The sequence below is a fragment of the Takifugu flavidus genome, chromosome 18 (assembly GCF_003711565.1).
Source record: "Takifugu flavidus isolate HTHZ2018 chromosome 18, ASM371156v2, whole genome shotgun sequence".
Classification (NCBI taxonomy): Eukaryota; Metazoa; Chordata; class Actinopteri; order Tetraodontiformes; family Tetraodontidae; genus Takifugu; species Takifugu flavidus.
Window position 1 is genome coordinate 612,346 of NC_079537.1, and position 19,898 is coordinate 632,243.

Consider the following 19,898-nt stretch of genomic DNA (forward strand, 5'->3'; position numbering starts at 1 on the left):
GCAAAGTAAAAGAGATGAAAAACACACAACAGAGACAACTCAAATACAAAATCATCTTTACTGCACAGATCATTTTTACAAGGATTCTATGAAGGCAGCTATACAGTTTTGAGCAGTTAAAGGTTATTTGCTCATACCAGAGAGCCAACTGAGTTTGAATAAAGAAGGAGAGGCCGAGTCTTCATCTTGATCGGCCAGTTGTCTGAATAGGCTGCCTGGCTGGAAGCGGTCTGGATTATCTGCCTTTGTTGATGGAGGCGTCTGCGGGAGGATTGAGAAAACAACGATTATTAACGACCCCGTAAGAGATACAAACATTCACCAATTGCCTGCTGTCTCTGATGCCCTTAAAAAGAGTCAGAGTCTTGGATCCACAGTCACCACCACCACACAGCAATTCCCTATTCAGTCAGTGACATCATCCATCATTAGTATTGTTGGGATTTGCAACATCATGTCACTGCTGCTAGGAGGAATTCATATATAAAAAAGGAGAATATCGATTGGTGTTTTGGACAAATCCTGTCTTGAGCTATAGAGAAACATGCTTCTTCATTTTGATCATTTAAATCCAAATGTCAGTAAAAAAAAAAAAAAAATCTCAAGTTGGGATTTGTCCACTAAAGCACATAAAAATACGCCATGATCAGTGTGGCTGAAAATAATATTTAGTTATGGTCTGATGCTGAGGTTGCTTTGGTGCTTTAAGAATTTTTTGTTTAAAAATGAATTTGTACATTTTGACATAAACATGATCTAAAACATTGCCCCACTTTCATCATGTAAATTTAAATGGTAGAAAAAGAAATTTGTTAGTTTTGACCTTGCTTACTTACTAGGAAATAGGAATGCTTTAGATCATATTTACACAGAAAATTCAGAGGCTTTCATAAACTTTAAGCAACAATCTCCAAGAAGGGTATGAGAGATTAGTGCAAACACATCAGATCAATATTTATTTATTTTAATTTGAACCCGTCTCACTCAACAATCATCTATTACTGTCAAAACACTCACACTTTAAATGTACCAGCAACTCTAACATCACAGCCAAACACACACATGCACACAAACCTGCCTGGTGTTTTCAAGCTCAAAAAAGCTGGGAAGGCAACAGAAAACATTACCCCAAAATGGAACAAACAATGAACAAGTAAAATATGTGGTGGATGTGAGCACATAAATCAATAATAGTGAACACCAGATAGCAAAAGTGACACTCACCAGCTGATGCGAGGACGCTCTGGAGGACGACTTGGATTTGTGCAAGTTGGACATGCTGAGGGGCAAAAGACCAAACCTGCAGAAGACAGAACCATCATTTGAAGAATTGTCTCGGGGATATGGCAAAGGGCCCTTCTGGGTGATGATCACACCTGATGGTGAGCTTAAACCACAAATTACTGACTGACTGTTTGACTTTGCATCAGTAAAACAGGGGCAAAAAAAAGAATGAAGTAGTCACGTAACTGTCACTGAACTGGTTTCCAATGGTTATTTTGATAATTGTGTCTAGTTTTTCTGTTTGCTGTAATTCTGACCTGATCTGACTGCTTGCCAGCGGCAGGATGTTGTAGTTCTCCTGAGAGTGGATGCTGCTGCTGCGTGAGGAAAACTGCTTCTCGGAGCCTGTCAGCAGCCCCAGCAGCACCTGAAACACACATTCATCTCAGCACCATACGTGTTGTTCCGCATTTTATCACTTGACTTGTATCAACTGATGAAAAGCCAAAAATGGAAATTACTAAACACGTTATTAGTACGTCTTCATCTACATCAGAATGAAGAACCACACACGACACACCATCTCTGTTGGAACGCACAAGTCGCACAGAAACACATAAAACACATCTCATAGAAAGTCAACAATCTCCCTCATTTGTAAATTGCAGCAAATGTGAAATGCTTACTGATCATAAAGAACAATAATAATGTGTTATCAACTAACATATAGTTTAGTGTGTTTTGTTTGGATAAAGGTCATAAGCAATAGCAATAACTGCAAAGATATATCAGAGCAGATCAGAAGCATTCGCGGTGAAGCCGTCGTTTTGGTTTTTTGCACACGCACAACCACCAGTGGCTGCAGACCCCTGGTCATATACCCCACAACGATAGTCTTTGGGCTAGCCACTGCTTTGTGGTTTGCTATATCTTTTTTCCAGTGGAAACATGCCTTTTGTTTCAATATTGAAGGCGCTGCAATGAATAATCTCCTTGTTATTGTATTCCCCACCATTGGCTATGTGGATCCATTTTGGGGCTCTGTGAACACTTATACACTAATGGGTGGATGAGCTGAAAATCACTGAAGGTTTCTTCATACTCACAAAGCTTCCAGAGCTAAAGCAAGTGAAGTGGACAATAATGTTTAGGTACCATATGTTGGGTTCCAACTCATGGCTGATCCATTGCCACTGTCTCGTACTAAAGGCAAACAAACAGAAAGCTCTGGCTTTGTCCTGCCATATCCTTGACATATCCCACAGTCAATTGGTCTGTAGCAGAATAACAGGACAATCTTTATCCACTTCCAGAGCTTTGGTTAAGCCTGTCTGCGGAGTGTAATGGAGTTTCAACTGAATCTTCCATCTTTTTGTAGGAATCTCCACTGTGACAATAAGGACATAATTTCTATTGCAGATCTCTTCTGCATTTGCATCTTACAGGTATCCACAACTATTGAGCTCAATGGGTACAGGACACTTGAATATGACAACTCTGTCTTTACCAGAGTCTGAAAGAGTTTTTGCTTTCTTAAGGGACATTTTGCTCGATAGTAGTTGTATATCAACTAGAACAACGTCCGTTCTAATGATGCATTCCGTTTGTCCACTTTTGGCTGGGAGTTTTGCTTTTCTGTTGAATACACAACTTGATCATCTCCAAATCTACAGTCCCAATGCTAGTTACCTGCACTTCTCTTCATGTCCAGGGGTTATAAAGGCCAGCACATATACTGTCATACATCTTCATTGGGTTATATCTCTGCTTAAAGTCTATTATATAGTTTACCATGGAGAGGACACACACCCAGAACCACACCGACTCTCGTGATAGAACATACAAGTCTCACAGGCTCTTGCAATACAACATACACTTCATAGGAAGTTTATAAAACTTACAGAGGTTCTCTGGGAAAGACGATTCAGATTGGCGTTTAGTGGAGGTGTGAACACATCCAAGTCAAATGGGTCAATGAAACTCTCCAGCCATTCACAAACCTCATGGAATCTGGATTACAAAGAAACATATAATAAAATAATCAAAACCAGACTTAATAGTAAAAATAAGTGCCAAGGCAATAACTAGACATGAATATTATGCATGTGTTGTAATAAAGATAAAACAATATGCCAATAATGTAATAAATCACCTTGGACAAGCCACTTGCTAAACCAAGATGCAAAGAAAAACAACCGTTCACACACAAGGTCAGTTTAACTTCCTACGTTATCATAAAGCATGTATTCAGCTGTGGGAGGAATCCAGAGAGGAAGATTTAGAGAAACACGCAAACTCTTGGCTACCTGGTCTTCATTAAAAGTGTTTGGTGCCATTGTTGATTTTTCTGGTGTCTAGATGGTGAGAAATTAACCCTTGGCCAGGACGGTGAATTGGCAAAAGAGGCTACATGTTGTGGCTGAGGTTACCTGGGGTCTTGTTGGGACCTCGTGCTCTTGCCCTCCTCCAATCTGCTGCCCAAAGTGTTATAAAGGAAACGAAGGTCAAACAAGAGCTGCAAGGCTCTGTTCTGAGTCATGGGGAACACAGCATCCTACAGAGAACGCAAGGAGAACCTTTATACCATATTCTTCAATCCAGAATACTTTCAATTTGTGTGAATTTATACAATGTTTTTTTTATAGCAACATGAATAACCTTGATAATATTGGTTAAAATTGAGTCAAAAGGCATTTAAAGAAAGAGCATCTAGTATGAACCAGCAAAACAGACCACAATACACAAGTTTAAAAGTGACACAAAGTCTGTTCCCATTAGACGTGACTGCACAGGAGTCCATGTAAAGGAAATTCTGGGGCCCCTTTATAGATGGCATGTCTTTTTGATGCTTACAGAGCAGTTGGACATTAATGTAGAGCATGTTAATATACAGTATGGAGTTTTTTTGGTTTGTTTTTCTCATAAGGAGAAGCAAAAGGGTTTACCTTGTCTCTGGGCTGTTGTATAAGACTCTGGTACTTCTGGAGGGCCTGGTTTAGACAGGCCTGTAGCAGCTCCTGCAGGGTAGGCCGGGGCAAAGCGTGGGCCCCAACTTTGTTTACCTCCACACACAGCTGGAACAGCAGCGACTGCACAAACCAGGACGGCTGCAAGAAACAGTGGTTTCATTTCAAATTTTTTACTCATTATTGAATCTGAAATCACTTTGAGTGCTGCTGACCTGAACTGGGAGGTGGATTTTGGATGTGACATTGTTCCCTGACTCCGCTTCTTCTTGGATCTCCAGGTCCTCCCAGCTAGTAGCTGTTGTTAAAAACGCACCAGCAGACTCTGTATGCAGTGCTGTGCCAAATTTATCTAGTAGAATCTGTCACATCAACAAAATAATAAATTGTACTTATGTAACAAACATGATAATGTGGAACAATTCTATAGAGGAAAATATAGGGGGAAGGGAAGGTTTACCCACACAATCCTGTGGTTAAACCAGTTTGTATCGATATACCCACTTAGACCAAATTGATGTGCATTGCTAAATTAAGGTTAGCTGAACAAATTCTTCCCTTTTCATCCATATAGTTTAACTTAGGGTTTAAAGCACTCATCTGTGACATATTTCAAGAAATCTTTCCTAGTTACTCAACCTAATCAGCAGACTTGAGTCTCATTTAATTTTGAGATTTGTGGTGTTTTTTCAACTTTTACGTTTACAAGCCCTTTTTTACCAACTGAACCAAAGTAAAATCGTGATAATTCGCAGCAAATGTCACATAAAATACAGTGAACACCAGTTACTGACATTTGAAATGGTGGAGCTCCAGATACGGTATGCCTCCAAGCTGCAGCTAAGAAGGTTCTCTTTCAGGCCAATCCACTTAGCCTCAGCAGGGCTGACTTCTGTGACAGCACGACTTTTCCCCAGTTTCTTGCTCTGTCTTGGGGTGCCTTGCAACATGGCTTCAGATCCCCTTTGTTTTCCCAAGATGCAATGCTTTAAGTTAGGGCAGAGTTCACTCATGAACTGGCAGAGTCTGGCCATGAAGAGTACTGAATTTAATTGTTCAGAACTGGGGTTTGGTGATGCATTAACCAGCTCAGATCGAATGGATGACAGGATGTGGTGAATGCAGGTCAGGCAGCCTTCACGTAAAGCCTCCTCCACTGCTGGTGAGTCTGTAAAGCGGTTAAATGATGTTCCTAAGGAGCATTCAGCAGGACCAGAGGAGGTGGCAGAAGTTGAGATGGAGTCTGTAGAGTAACATACCATCATTACAAAATATAGTATGTCCTCTTATTTTCCTAATACAGTGCATTTTCTGCAAATAATTAATCAAAAAGTAAAAGTGAATGTATGTAGTATAGAATATACTCTGTGACTAAAAATGTTGAGAATGACGAGTATTGGTTTTGACAAAGTCAGCTGCTTTAGTGTTTTGGTTTATTTATTTATTTTAATTTTTTGTCAGATGCTAATATGGTGTACTGAAGTACTGTAATTACAAACAAGGAGTCAACATTTGGTGTCACATAAACCTTCTGACAAACATAATGTCAACTGGTCCTTTTTCTGGTTGGAATTTTGTGCAATTAATCTAATGTATCAATCTTTATTAAAGTCTGGAGTCTATGCAAACCGACAAACATTTGTGCCATTCTCAAAACTTTAGGCCAAGGCTAAAGAGACATGGTAAAAAAAATAAAATTACACATTAATTACACTTCAGTCTGTATACAGTACAGCACAAGGTCTGACACCAATTCATAGTGTCTTTATCATTTTTGCTTCACCATGTCACAAAGAGATTGAAAAATGTTGAAAAAGATCTTATTGGATAAATGATAGTCAGGATACAAAGATTTGCAATGTGACCACCAAATGAAGAGTGTTAAGTGTGTGTCTTTACCTGTGTCTTGGGAAGGAAGGTAGTACTGAAGGTCTTCCAGCCTTATGTGTAACTTGGCATCCATGGCAGAGCAGAAGTTTTGAATGCAGGGGGTCAGAGCCTGAGTTTTCATGGCTAGATTGCTCCTCTGCCGCTGCTGGCCCCTTTGGCTTACACTGACCCACCCAGCATCACTCGACAGGTCCCCCGGAGACTCTGACCACAGGTATGATCCCACATCTGTCTCATACTGGGCTACACAACTGGGACCTGAGTTGGTACCTAAGGATTGAAGGCTGGTCTGGCTCTCCAGATCTCGTATAGCTGACTTGAGGAGCTGAACAGAGCTCATTGAGATAGCTTCAGTTTCTTCTTTGGTGATGGCCTAAAAAAATAAATACTATTATAGGTATCACATTGCAGCTGGCCTGTCATAAATGTGACATTAACTATGACATGCTTGGAAACCCAAATCGGTAGGTGTGTTTCCATTGCAGATGTTCATGGTAAATACTGGGGGCAGGAAATTTACAGGAAACATTCCTCTCTCTTGGCCCCCATCGATGAGCACGTCTGGGTAGAACCGATCGAAAAAGAGGTTTGAGCACCGCGTAAACAAGACAAACGTAAACAGTGGCCACAGTCCTGGTTTATGTGTTCCTGTACATGGTGGTGAAAGCTATGAAAGAGAGGAGAGGCAGCTTCTGCTAATCTGTGCTCCTTTTCTTCTGGGTTCTGCATAACATCATGCTCTAGCTTTAGCCTTAAGAAGAGGGGTGATTACGAGAAGCCTTCTCAGTGTAGAGGAATGCCTTTAAAGGTTTTAGTGTTACTTGAACATTGCAGAAATTTCATTTTTAATAAACCTATACAAACTTGTTATTTTGAAAAATTACAGACAGTATATACAGCGGAAGAATGCTATAGCTCAATTAAATTTTAAAATAAATAAATCCTAACCTGCAAGCGCTGAAGAAAGAGTTGTTGTAAGAAGTCATCCCAAACAGCTAGGGGGCGCTCTAGCAATCGCTGGCACACTGTGTTCCAGTGCTGACTTATTGAGTCTGTGGACAGCAGGTCCCACACAGCATCTCTAATGGCTGCAAGACCCTTCAGGCTCTTCACATAGACAAGGAGGCTGCCAACTCCATGACAGATGTCCTCCTTACAGCTGAGAGCAAGCAACATACAGTATACTATATTAGCTATAGGTGGAAGAGTAATGATTAAAGACAGTAATTCAATAATTTCCTTCGCTTGCTGTCCTCAGTCCTCGAGGTTCCAATTAGAAAAGCAAGAATTCCATGTGCATCCCTAAATCATAGTATTAGTTGAACCTCTACCACTGGCAGGACATGAAGGTCTACAAGATGTTTACTAAAGTAAACATTTCTGTAGCTGACTTACTACCATGTTAGCATTAGTGGACATAAGTTATGTGTACATACCATCCACATCAACTGAGTAAAGTATAACCTCAGACCATTTTAAGATCAATTTTCTATATATTTTTTAGAAGATTATTCTAACTATTGTAAAATATGGATAATTATGTCACTATTGAAACGGGAAAAGAAAATGGTGAGTTATTCAAGAGGTAAAGTGTCTCGGACAGCCAGAACTTACGTATGGATCCACTGCTGAAGGGTGTCCCTTAGTTGTTCACTCTGGATGGGTTGAGCCAGTGTTCGAAGGGTAGGCTGGAACTCAGTGATGGAAGGAGGCACGTATTTGAACCATCCACCTGTACTTGTCTCTTCCTGCAACAACCTCCGGCCTTTAACTAAAGAGATAATAGTTGAATTTGTTTTTAATGAATACCGTAATTTCCGGACTATAAGCCGCTACTTTTTTTTCTACACTTTAAACACTGCGGCTTATTCTACGGTGCGGCTTATTTATGTTTTTTTTCATGGCGCACTATCACAACTATTGTGAATCAGTCATTTTTACTAACCCTCATCAACGTGGAAAATACTAGAAGAAAAGCATATGATGTGACATTTAAGTTAAAAGCGATCACTCTGGCGGTTGAAGAAGGAAATCGAGTTGGCGTGCGTAATCTTGGCATACATTACGGTAACCAATGGCGAGAAGGTAGAGACGCCTGCCTGAAGAACTGATCGAAAGCAAAAAGACGACAAAAGCTTTTAGACGTAAACATCGCAGGTGGCCCAAGCTTGAAAACGTTCTGGAAGACTGGGTCAACACACAGAGAGCAGGCGGCCGCGGTGTTTCCGCTGTACAAATCAGACTGAAGGCAAAAGCAATCGCCACCGCAATGAAAATAGAAGATTTTAGAGGTGAACCATCAGGGAGTTTTAGATTGTTCATTGTTTGAGTAAAAAAGCATAAACAACGTAATTTGTGTGGAGCTGATACAAACGTATATTTCAAGGTAGCTGCATTACAGACACCGCATTTACCGGTACAATATATTTATGTTGCTAAGCGGATTAAATTAAAAGAAAAGTTAAAAAATCCTGACGTGATAAAAATTGGATTTAAGGTCTCTGTATAAGCATAAGAGTGAAAAGAGTGGCTGTTGTCACTCGTCAGTGACTCGTCTCTTACGGTAATAAAAACATCGGTACTGAATGTTTTAAAATTACTACGTGGGATACCTGCGGCTTGTATAAGTACAAAATTGATTTTCTTTCTAAAATTAGATTATATGGCTTTTAATCAGGTGCGCTCTGTAGTCCAGAAATTACGGTAAGTGTGTATTAAGAAAGGAAATAATATTATTCTTGTCGATGGTTATAGTAAGGAAATCATTGAAGTCCCCCTGGCTTTTTACCTGCAGGTGTAGTAAAGGTGACATTCTCCAGGGTAGAAAAGAGCAACCCATAGCTTAAGCCACCTTCACCTGACCTGGGGCCTCCTTCCCGGGCCGAGTAGAAAACAGCATAGGCCTGGAAAAGAGTGGTGACCAGCAGCTCCACCACACTGCAAACCTGAGCCTTGATTCCAGCACCTGAACCACATACACAGGTTGAGGATCTAGTAGATAGTTACTGTGATGTCATAGCTTGCAGTACTTGGTTATCACATTTTGGCAAAATACCATGTTGTGGCTGATTAAGAAGTTGATGGATAGAAGCTTTCCGCGCCAATAGAAAGTCAGCCAGAGCTTGGCGTGGGGAACTGTCCTCCAACAACATGGTGGACACCAGGGCTTCAGCAATGGCCTGGTCTGACACTGCCCGGCCCCGCAAGAGAGATTTGCTATCCAAAAGAATGGTGGACCTGCAAGAACACAAGTAAGTAACATTTTCCACTGACTGGATCCTAAATGTCCAAGTCATTAAGACATTTAATGCCTATTGTGGGCTAAATCAGAGTAAAGTAAATCCTACCTGTCAAAAAGCATCTTAAAACTAGTTCATGAAAAAATAAATCCAAATTGCAAGTAAGTAGATTTAAGGCAATGTGAAGTCCGTCATAATTTATACTAGCATAGTGAAATCATTGATAATTACATTTTTAAATGCCTTACAGCATATATTCAAGTCAAGATTTTAGCTTATCTTCAGAAAATATATAATATGGGAATGATTTGAGGAAACATTTGGTGGTTAATAATATTTTGTGATATCAGATTTAACTTTTAGTATCTGTCACTAACCTGAAGTGTCCAGTTGTGGCAACCTGTCGAACTAGGATTGGAAAGCGGAGCAGAACAGGGCTGTAATGGCCACTGGTGGTGGTCTCCAGCTGAAGAAGATTGTGCAAGTGACAGCATAGAAGGTAAAGCTGAGTGGCTTCAAGGTACCGCGATGCCTCCATTGCACTCCAGATGCGTTCTGGGATATCCAAAAGGAGTTTGATCTGGGATGCCATGGTGTAGAACTTCTCCTGCAATTGCTGCTGATTCTGCACAGAATATGATGAGCAGAAAATTAATCTGTGGACCAGACTTTGCTTACTTTTTATACAAGGAAAAACAACTTGTTAACTTTCTTAGGTAAAAGTTAGTCCACAACACAATATTTGCCTGTAACTATTGTAATGCAGGCAAAAAGTAACAAAAAGTTGCAATTTTTTATAAAGTAATTGTGCAAATGTGCAACAGCACTCATTGCTTATCTGAAATAGGTTAATATAATTGAACAGTATTTATAGGAAAGCTCTACAAGTTGAGGTCCAACTAGTCGGAACACGTCTATTTGGTCCTTGTTCTTTAAAGAACCAGGTATAATCATGGTCCAGATGTTGCTGGATAAGATTCGTTTTATCTTAATACAACTGAACACACAAGCGACCAACAACATTTAGCCTTGATATAACATTAATATATTGCCACACTCGGGCTTTAATGTTGGTATTACGTTCATCCTCTGTTATTAAGCAAGGCATCTCTCTGTCCAAGTAATAAGATCACTCGGCAGCTATTTAGACCACTGACCTCCAGGCTGCTGCTGCTGCTGCTGCTGGGCAACCTTCTGCCTTGTTTCAGTGTTTGGCAGTACTGCTGCATATCCTGGACCGACTCGACCACACTCTCCGAACACTGCCTCATCTCCCGGATGGTGTCGGCGGCGTCGATCAGGTCCCGGTAGCGCTCTCCGACCATTTGTCGCAGCTCCTCCTTCTTCTGCTCGATTTCCCCGCGGACTTTGCGTTCAATTCTGCGAATCTGCTCGGTGTTGTAGCGCTCAAATAGAACAGCCGGATCCTTGATCTCCGACAGACGGAGGGGGAAAGCATTACCATCAGCCATTGCACTCCCACAACAAGCCCGAAACACAACCCGGATTCCGGGGGACGCGCACTTCCTACATCCACGTCAGCGAGCCCCTGACGCGGATGTAGGCAGCTTCAGTTATTGGTCACTTCCGCTGTCTGTCAAAAGGCATTTCCGTGTTTGTCGTGTTCCGCCTCCTCAAATGAATGCTGCGAGTCACACAAATGTAAAGGGTTTTTGTAATATAGAGTCTATAATGTGTAATACAATATAGTAAAATCTAATTCGCAGATTAGTGGTCATAAAATATATAATTCTTTACCAGGCATCCTACTGTCCTTGGTGGAAGCCTTTTCTCTCTGGTAGGACAGAAATCCCGGACAGATTCCAGTCCGCGGGGACTGGGTCCGGACAGGTTTAGACTTCCGTTACTATTACAACAATGATCACCATAAATCAAATTTACTATACTTTACACTTATTAAGTGGCTGTATATAAAAATGTTCTTTGAAGAATGACTTCAAAATTTTAAAGAAAATATAGAAATATTACTTTTACTGTTTTACGAAAATCTACATGGATGACTTTTTAAATCAAAGACCACTTTTAAAACAAACCTATAAGGCACTGAGTCTGACATTAGATTGAAAAGAGAATGACTTGTACATTAAAATAACTGACAGTCATAAAAGCTGCATGTGGAACAATCCACCTACTGCTCAGTGTCGCAACAGGTGCGACAGGGAGATCTTTGTACCCGGAAATAAAGCAACCACAACAAGCGACTCCGCAGGTAAGCAGTCTGCGTACAATGTTAAAATAGTTGAATTTAAACAAAGCGGTCATTAAACAAACTTTTATTGAATAGCAGGATGTTTTGTCAAATGTTTTGAAAGTTTTCAAATTTAAACGCAGAAAGTGTGGTTCCATCCATCCGCCAATGCCTTGAAATAAAAACTAAGCCTAATGCTGTTTTAATTTTCTGTTAAGTTTTAAATGACACAAGTGGCCCTTGTTAGAAAAATGGCTTTCTAAAAGCAGTTTACTGGGAATAACGACGGTTTAAAAGTGCATTTACATGGAATATATCTACATAAACAAATAATCTCGTTACTGTCTTTTCAGTTGATATTGAAACGTTTCAAACTTCACGACACCTTCAGTCAGGGTTGACTCTACTGTCCTGACAACATTTAACTGTTATTGTGTTTCTATAGAGACAGTTATGGACAACAGGGATTTGGCAGAAGATTTTCAGAACCAGTTCAACGATGTTGTGTCCAGATTTCAGTCGAAGGAGTTCTTCCAGTCTGATTGGGACATTGTCTCATTGTCTGTCTTGTTCATCTTCATCGGTGAGCAGATGACATTCACCCCCACCTCGACACAGAAATGACCTACTGAACTGCAGAACTGTCTCTTAGATGATCATCAGTCTCTATCTTTCATGTGGAGGTCAGGTTTTGCGTCCACACCTCAGTGCTCCATCTTTCTGCTTTGGCTGAAAATATGTAAATTTACTTTTTTAGCGCCAAAGTTTATGTATTCATACATAGATTTCAGATGTTGCACCTGGCACAAGTTTATATTTCTGCATCTGTAAAAGACAAGGTAAAAGGCAGTGCACCATAATCGGTGAATGCCTTTGTCAAAAATCCATTATGTTTCTGGCAGCCAAAATTCTATATACATACATTTTTGTGATTTCAAAATTAGTTCCCACTGCTGCTGTCACATGTGTAAATTACCCATGAAGCCACGTGCACTTCGGATTTTTCTTTCTTTTTTTTATTAACGAGTGTTCGAATCAAAATTTTGCTCATCAAACCAATGAACCAATTACTCATCCATTCTTAATTAAAGCTCATTACAACCAGATGCAGTTGTTTGACACCTGCCAGCCAATGCTAATCTATTAACTCTGTAGCATGTAATGATTTGCGGCGTGTGTTGTCAGGGGTGATTCTGATGCTATTCATCCTGGTTCTCATCCGATGTTGCTGTTCCTGCTGCTGCTCTGATGATGAGAAGGTAATCACACATGAATGGTGTCTGAGTTTACCTTGTGTTTGCTTGCTTAACAAACGCAAAAGTCTGTTCCATATATATCTGGCTCAAAGTCGAAATGAGGTCAAAAAAACAAACATTTTTATATTCATTTCAAATGATACTTGCAAAATAAAAAGGTGATGTTATTTATAATTTTTTTTAAATTTAAATAAGTTAGGATCTGTTTAAGGATGATCTAGTCTAAATGTACTAATGGTGTCTTTTATGATTCCCCAACAGCCTCAGAGGCGGAAGATTGGCATCGTCAACATGGGTCTGCAGCCATGACAACGTCACTGAACCAAGCACAATCAAGCAGCAATAACCTGTCTGCACATATAATCTTTGTTCATGAGCATCTCTAAAAATGGTGATTAATTTCACTTTTATTGCTTAATAAATGATTTTACACTTACATAGACATGAATTGCACTTTCATATTTCAGATTGATTTTTTTACTCAGCACTTTAATAAAGTTTTTTTTTTGTAAAAATAAAAGGCTCAATGTTGCTGTGTATCTGTTTATGTATATTTAACTGACTTATATAATGCTCATAGTACTACTAATAAATGGTGCTCTGCAGGATACTCAGGTCTGCTGTTGGGTAAGTTTGGGATTCTGAAAAAAATTCCTATCCACTCAAGATGAGGTAACAAGCCACACTCTTGGTCCATGACTGCCTAGTGGATAGCTTGGCAATATATTTTCTTTAGAATTAAAATGAATTCACTGCAGAAGGGAAGAATAGTGAAAAAATACATTTTGCAATTCACTGGTTTACAGCCTACATAGCATCCATTATTTACTAGCTTTTTATAGATTTGGAATTTGACCTGATACTCCTTCCTTTGGTTTGAGTGAATTATAACATGATCAAGGGGGCTTATTTTCCCTTTGGCTTGGGAGAAGATGTTTCTATAAATAGATCCAGTAAAACTGAAGAGTGGAACTTGTGCGAGGTAGTGATCGAGAAAGATCATCAGACAGTTCACATTTTTTATTGCACAAATTATTTTCACATCATCAATAGGCTGTTTTTCAAAAAAAAGATTACACTTACTGGAATGAAGTTATTTGTTCTTGAAAGGATTAGTGTTTGTTTCACAGGGAATAAGCACTGAACATGCAAAACAAAAAAACCTACACAGAGCAGACATACTTTGAAATCAAAGGTCACGTCAAGGTCTGTGATACGTAGCTTATTATGTGTACATACTGTATATTTTCAGTAACAGGGACTGACTTTTTTTTTAACAAATGGAACATTTAAAAAAATATGAATTGAAAACAAAGAACTGGCTCAAACCCATCTGCGTTAGGCCACATTCCAACTGGAGAACCTTCATTCTTACACTAGTAATTCTGCAGTCAAACATGCATTTGTTTATCCGTATCGCTATCCTATGATGTGACCATTGTGTAAGACATTAAATGAGTGAACAACATTGTATTCCTGTGGTAATTCAAATGATTACTTCCAAAAACACACAAATGAGTGTATGCGGCCTCCGGCCACATCGAGACAATCTGCAGTACTGATAAGGTTGAAGGCGTAGACAATCTCACTGGCCAGCTCTAATCGAGGTACAAGACTGTTACTCTGTTGCTATTGGAACATATATATTTTTAAGTTCTTCCTCTCAAGTAAGAACTCTTTCTCTTCTTATACCTGCAGTCAACTTATTTGAGTTTGATGCGACTGAACAATACATTTTTAATGATCACCCAGTAGAGCCTATGTAGGCGTGTCGTCATCAGGAGCCCATAAGGTAACTCTGATTAGGACGAGGATGTGGTATTTGTTCATATTGCTTGCACAAACGTGGGGATAAAATGTCCACATCATCACTCCTTCCATTCAGTGCGAATGTCATTTGGACTTTGTGGAGTTTGAATGTGGAACACTGTCTTAAAATGTTTCACCCCATTTTATGAGATCAAAGGAATAGACAACTGTAATAATAAATATGTGCAGTTGAATAATGCTAAAAATAGCTTTCTAGTCTATTTAAAGGGAAAGTAATAATCCCTCACTTAATTCATTTGTTGCATGAATGCTTCATTTCAAATTAAAGAGGAACTTTGTTGTAGTGATTGGAATAAAAATAATATAAACATTAAACTATGAACAATAGTGTGTAGTAAAGGATAAAATTTAAATACACTTATTACAAAACCATGCGCAGACATGCACTTCAATAGATTGATGCCTCTGAAGTAAAAGTAGTATTGTGTTTCTTGCTTTTGTTTCTCACTTAAAGTTAGAAAAGAGGAAAGTAAAATGAGGTTCTAATTAAAAGTGTTTCAAATTTCAAATGCCATAACTCAATGTTTGGTGCAGTTCCATCCATGCACAAAAATGTAGTGTGGAGTGCTGCTGAGTGTTCCGTCCCTCAGTGTGACCATCTGTGTTCCAACAGATGGGGCATTTCAACAGACTTTGGGATGAGAATGTAACAAGTTAATCATTCTAACTGTAAATCAGTAACAATCACATTCATTGACAAGTTCAAGACAGAGGGACACATACAGAAAAAAATGAAGTGTCTGTCACGTTTGCCTTATTTAGCTACTAAAATAACACTGTGGGATGGCAAAACATAAAAGTGACTAATGAAAAAGAATTCCCAGGATGTCCATTACACTGTTGTGGTGAGTTTGGTTGCCAGTGCTCTCTGAAGGATAAATAAACTGAAGGTGGACTAGAAAGGTCTGTAGCTCCAGAAACTAGAGAAGACTGAAATCTGCAGGAAGACAACATTAAATCAGCAGCCATTCTAATGGAGTGATGGAGAGTGAAGGCACTCCAGTTGACTTTTGATTATCCACCAAGGTGAAAGCACAGCTAGAAAATAGACATCTGAAGTACTTAAATACCAACCTTGTCCTTAAGCTGCTGACAGAGCTGCAGAGAGATGGTGAGGAATACCAGCGTATCATTGAGCCACGGCACGACACACTCGACCTTGTGAACATGGCTGACCTCAAATCGGTTGTTGTTGAGCTCACTGGAACAGGACATGTTCAGGAGATTCAGAAGATATTGTTGTTATTTATTCTCCTTCTGGAATCCGTGAACATTAACATGCTTTACCCCACATGTGAAATGCAGCAACACTTACAACATGGCTCCAGGATTGTGCAACACTGAGCTTCCGGCATGCTTGAAATTCTTGAGATACAAAATAACCCTTTCATCATTTGATGTACAGTGTATACATGCTCTACTTAAAGCATTGTACCCAATAACAAGTATAGACCTTAGTGGTGTTGGGAGGCAGCACATGAAGCTGGTACACCATCAGACACAGTTTGCTCAAGTTGATGTAAAAGTTGACCATCACATCTCCAGGCATGGGAGGAGAGAACATCTTCTGTTGGAGGAAAGGACATTTCAGTTGGATTCAATTAAACTATATTCATATAGTGCCTGTTACAAGCAGAATTGTCTATAGACACTTCACAGAAATGCAGAGCATGTATTAGATTTTTCCTTCACTTTTAAGTGTTTCAAATGTAACTTTTGTTGATAGAACTTTTTACCTCAGCATCTGCTTTAATATTGATGCTCAGTTTAAGACCTTCTCAACATTTTAAAAATCCATAGATGGATATTAAACAGTTTTATTTTAAAGCTTCACAAGTAAAAAGAGGTTGAAAACTGTTTTCAGTTGGAAACTGTACATCATCACTGTGTGGAGATGTTCACACAGAGCTGGAGTTGTCCAAGTAGTGTTTATGTTGTTTCTACTGGGTTATGTCCAGTACCATCAAACCACTGGTGGCCAGCTCAGGTAGAGTCAGGGAGGCAGGTGTGGTGAGACGATTTCGTGCTCGTGTCAGCTGGAGCATTACTGCATCCATGAGCTGAACCATTGAGAGAAACAACACCGAAGATCAGTTATATGGTAACAGAGTTAATCTATACAACTAGGCAAAACACTGACCTTATTAACCTCAGTACCCGTCTTGAAATGGTAGCTTTCATCATGGCTACTTAGAAGCTGGAGGGCCTGATTCACATGGTTCCTGGCATCCTGTATCTGATTGATTTAGACCAGAGAGATGTGAAGGCATGCTACAAATGTTTACAATGTTACTTCTCACACAGCACAGTTCTTGTTCTGGATATGGTGCTAGTTATACTTGTGTATGGCTTTAATAAAGGCAACTTGGTCAGTTTATTCATTAGTTGTATAGATGTCTAACTTGTTTCCAATTTGGGTATACAACAAATGTAGCAGTATCTGCATCTTCTGTCCTCTTCTCAGGAAAGGCTTTTCCACAAGTGACAGTGGTCATAGCAAAATGTGATAAAAGCAATGAACCAATGTAGATAGTAAATCCCCTTGAAACACAAGTATCTTCCACGTGACAGCAGACATAACTAACGTATTTAAACCACATATTGCGTAACGCTATCAAACATAATTAATTTCAGTTGCTAACAGATTGTACCTGCTGCAGTTTCCACTGTTTATCCTCCCTGAACTGAAAGTGCATCGTTTGGCTGCTCTTTGCAACCTTCAGGTTTATGTCCTGACAAGATGAGCAAAAAATTAACATGAGAGTCACTCAATAAGAATCAATCAATCATTCATTTTTGCATAAGCAGAACAAGACACTCACAGCCTGAGTCAGAGCCTCTCCTTGCAGAGTCAGCACCCCCTTCACTTGATCCATTCTGTAAATTCAACACAGCACTTTTCTATTTTTACTGTCACTGCAGCAGCAGCAGAAAAGAGGAAAGATAGTGTACACAAAGATTTCAACATGCCATCTATCACTGAACATATGACAACCACTTCCTCCAGAGCTCTCAACACAAACAAGGGCCCCTCCTATTCTACAAAAAACTACACTGGCTGTGTAAGACAACTATGCTATTTCAATAAAATAAGAGCTTACGATGAACTGCCAAGGATGAAATTCTCTTGCTTAAGTTGACTCTCCAGGCCTGGGGATGGTATAGAGAAACGTCTGGATGCCTCCTTTTAATGGTAGCAGAAGCAACAGTATAATTATTAAACCCATCATTGGTAGATTATCACATGTACAAACAATCATTTCCTATCCACATAACGTGTACCAAACATATATTAAGCAAGGCAAAATATACTTATTGACATTAAGGATAATGAAATTGCACTGTGTGTTCTTATCTTGAGCTACAATATCTCAAACATTCATTACAACTATGAAGAAACCTGAGACTTGACTGTTTACTTTGCTGACAGGGACCTTTCACCTCAATTTTTTCTCTAGCAAGTTATTCATTCTATTTTTCTCACTTTAGACGAATAGAAAAAAGAACATATCCAAACTAGATATCTAACCAAAAGTAAAATGAGTTGATATGAAATACTATAGCAGTTGTATGTACATTTCTACTATAACTGATTGTGTGTGACATAGCCCCTAATAACAGGCTAAGCATATGTTCTATTAGCTATCCCAAATAAAACAGCTGAGAGAATATGAAACTGGAATGTTTGACAAGAGCATTTCAAAGCAAAAATCAAGTCTTTCTTTTCAAACTCGATATTCAAATTTGACAAACATTCCACATCAGCAAATTAAACTAGCTAAACTAAATTCAAATGAGTGAAACACCCAAATAATTTTCTAAGGATCCCCCAGTGTGTGACAGAAGATGATCATAAACATACTAAATCTATCATGATTGATAACAGATATATATTTAAAAGCCTACTGATGTTGCCACCTCTATCAGGTTTACCTTGAGGACGTCCTGGAGCTGCTTTAACACGGCGTGGACCTCTTCTCTCAGCAACCAGTTGAATTCCTCTTCCTACCAAGAGGGAGAAATTATTATTTAAAAATTGATTCCAAAGAACAACAGGGGCAGCTGACCTATTCTAAGACATCTATGTTGTCCTCTCTAGACGAAAGTTAATAATTCTTTAGAAAGACACATTTGGTTTAATAAAGAAATACAGTACGCAAATTAAAAATATATTTTTAAAAAGTTATGTCAACACTTTTAGAAAAATATCTTTTTTTTGGCTCAATTTGACATATATTCACGCCATGTTTGATAATTTAAAAAAAAATACAGTATGTATGTTTGGTGAAATTTTGGCTCGGGTGTGGGACATGTCCTGTTCTCGCTTTTGTTACATATTTCAACATCGTGTAACGCATATTTGTGATCTGTCGTTGTGACCATAGTGTGAAATGCTCGTTTACACGGTGGCGGGTCGCCACAGTCAGGCCCGCTGATGTCATCGTCACGCTGTCCGAGCTGCACGAGCTCGGGCGACCGCGCCAGCTTTGTCGCGCGAGGTGCTCCTCTTCTAACAACACCATCTGTTTAGTTACTCTTATCTATGTCCACCCACTAGTATCTCTATTCTTTTACACTGCATGCGTCAAAGTATCCCGTATTAACCAGTGGCTGTCAGTAAATAGCTAACCCAGCAGCCATATAGTATTTCAAAACCTAAAGAGAACTTACCAACACTGCTCTCTCCACCTGACTTGCAGCTGACATCTTGGGAAGCTCAGACAGAGACCTCTGCGAGTTCAGCATTTTGATCAACAAACAGAAGACGACGATGGAAAACTCTGTCCTCTGGTCGTAATCACCGTGTCTTCTTGCCTCCTAGCTTAGCTGCAGATCTGTTGCCTTCCAGGACTGTCGGAAATAAAGAATCTCGGACTCGAACGACTCAATTCTGCGACGAATACAAATAAAATAAGATGTTGCATTTCGTAAGACTTGACCTTTAAACCAATAACATAAAAAAAACAGTTCTCACAACTGAATGCGGCATTTAAGGGGAAATGGTCATAAATGTCAAATGACGCATCCAGTTCCTCCCTTAGTCCAGGTTATTTTGAAATAAAAATGACGACCCTGCAAAAAATCCCCCGTACAACACATCAAAAACAATGCACATGTGTAAATGGTGCGGTTTATTAGTATTTATTGCCAAAATACAAAGATAATTTGACTGTTTTTAACCCTTACGAGTATCACATAAACGGAGCATCTGACAAGCCGCACGATCGCTATTACCTAAGCCCCACCCACCGGACCTTATTTGGGAACACGATTTCCGTCTAGC

The 19,898-nt window shown here is 39.4% G+C and overlaps 3 protein-coding genes across 5 annotated transcripts; 1 reads left to right on the top strand and 2 right to left on the bottom strand.

The window, feature by feature from the left end:
• Window positions 1–39: 39 nt before the first annotated feature.
• Window positions 40–10,879, bottom strand: cog1 (component of oligomeric golgi complex 1). Of its 3 annotated transcripts, none has more exons than XM_057014644.1 (16): window positions 10,477–10,879; window positions 9,697–9,944; window positions 9,136–9,317; window positions 8,869–9,045; window positions 7,695–7,851; window positions 7,029–7,239; window positions 6,090–6,453; window positions 4,985–5,433; window positions 4,406–4,552; window positions 4,170–4,331; window positions 3,654–3,778; window positions 3,126–3,234; window positions 1,542–1,651; window positions 1,225–1,300; window positions 1,075–1,102; window positions 40–261 (listed from the first exon to the last, which is right to left on the bottom strand). In XM_057014644.1, the coding sequence occupies exons 1-15, from the start codon at window positions 10,789–10,791 to the stop codon at window positions 1,094–1,096; spliced, it is 2,841 nt and encodes a 946-aa protein (XP_056870624.1). In that variant the 5' UTR covers window positions 10,792–10,879; the 3' UTR covers window positions 40–261; window positions 1,075–1,093. The 3 variants fall into 3 exon arrangements, with proteins under 3 accessions (XP_056870624.1, XP_056870623.1, XP_056870625.1); XM_057014645.1 differs by having other exon boundaries at window positions 155–261; window positions 1,079–1,102; XM_057014643.1 differs by lacking the exon at window positions 1,075–1,102.
• Window positions 10,880–11,166: 287 nt separating this feature from the next.
• Window positions 11,167–13,226, top strand: smim22 (small integral membrane protein 22). Its single transcript, XM_057014657.1, has 4 exons — window positions 11,167–11,549; window positions 11,974–12,111; window positions 12,714–12,787; window positions 13,046–13,226. Exons 1-4 carry the CDS (start codon window positions 11,453–11,455, stop codon window positions 13,091–13,093), a joined length of 357 nt encoding a protein of 118 aa, XP_056870637.1. The 5' UTR covers window positions 11,167–11,452; the 3' UTR covers window positions 13,094–13,226.
• A 563-nt stretch (window positions 13,227–13,789) lies between these two features.
• On the bottom strand, window positions 13,790–19,819 carry rogdi (rogdi atypical leucine zipper). The gene is made up of 11 exons (XM_057014656.1): window positions 19,286–19,819; window positions 18,548–18,619; window positions 17,716–17,798; window positions 17,437–17,491; window positions 17,266–17,346; window positions 16,755–16,850; window positions 16,576–16,674; window positions 16,068–16,181; window positions 15,930–15,979; window positions 15,689–15,815; window positions 13,790–15,551 (listed from the first exon to the last, which is right to left on the bottom strand). Exons 1-11 carry the CDS (start codon window positions 19,358–19,360, stop codon window positions 15,510–15,512), a joined length of 894 nt encoding a protein of 297 aa, XP_056870636.1. The 5' UTR covers window positions 19,361–19,819; the 3' UTR covers window positions 13,790–15,509.
• Window positions 19,820–19,898: the final 79 nt, after the last annotated feature.

What these genes read in the sequence shown, in the direction of transcription:
- smim22 (XM_057014657.1), top strand. Translation starts at nt 11,453, where the DNA reads ATGTGGAACAATCCACCTACTGCTCAGTGTCGCAACAGGTGCGACAGG. An exon ending in CACAACAAGCGACTCCGCAG is followed by an intron (nt 11,550 to 11,973) that starts GTAAGCAGTCTG and finishes GTGTTTCTATAG; the next exon opens with AGACAGTTATGGACAACAGG. An exon ending in GCTGCTCTGATGATGAGAAG is followed by an intron (nt 12,788 to 13,045) that starts GTAATCACACAT and finishes ATTCCCCAACAG; the next exon opens with CCTCAGAGGCGGAAGATTGG.
- cog1 (XM_057014643.1), bottom strand. Translation starts at nt 10,791, where the DNA reads ATGGCTGATGGTAATGCTTTCCCCCTCCGTCTGTCGGAGATCAAGGAT. An exon ending in GCCACAACTGGACACTTCAG is followed by an intron (nt 9,318 to 9,696) that starts GTTAGTGACAGA and finishes GTGTTCTTGCAG; the next exon opens with GTCCACCATTCTTTTGGATA. An exon ending in CTTCAGCAGTGGATCCATAC is followed by an intron (nt 7,240 to 7,694) that starts GTAAGTTCTGGC and finishes GCTTGCTCTCAG; the next exon opens with CTGTAAGGAGGACATCTGTC.
- rogdi (XM_057014656.1), bottom strand. Translation starts at nt 19,360, where the DNA reads ATGCTGAACTCGCAGAGGTCTCTGTCTGAGCTTCCCAAGATGTCAGCT. An exon ending in AGCTCCAGGACGTCCTCAAG is followed by an intron (nt 17,799 to 18,547) that starts GTAAACCTGATA and finishes TACCATTAAAAG; the next exon opens with GAGGCATCCAGACGTTTCTC. An exon ending in TGCCTCCCAACACCACTAAG is followed by an intron (nt 15,980 to 16,067) that starts GTCTATACTTGT and finishes TTGTATCTCAAG; the next exon opens with AATTTCAAGCATGCCGGAAG.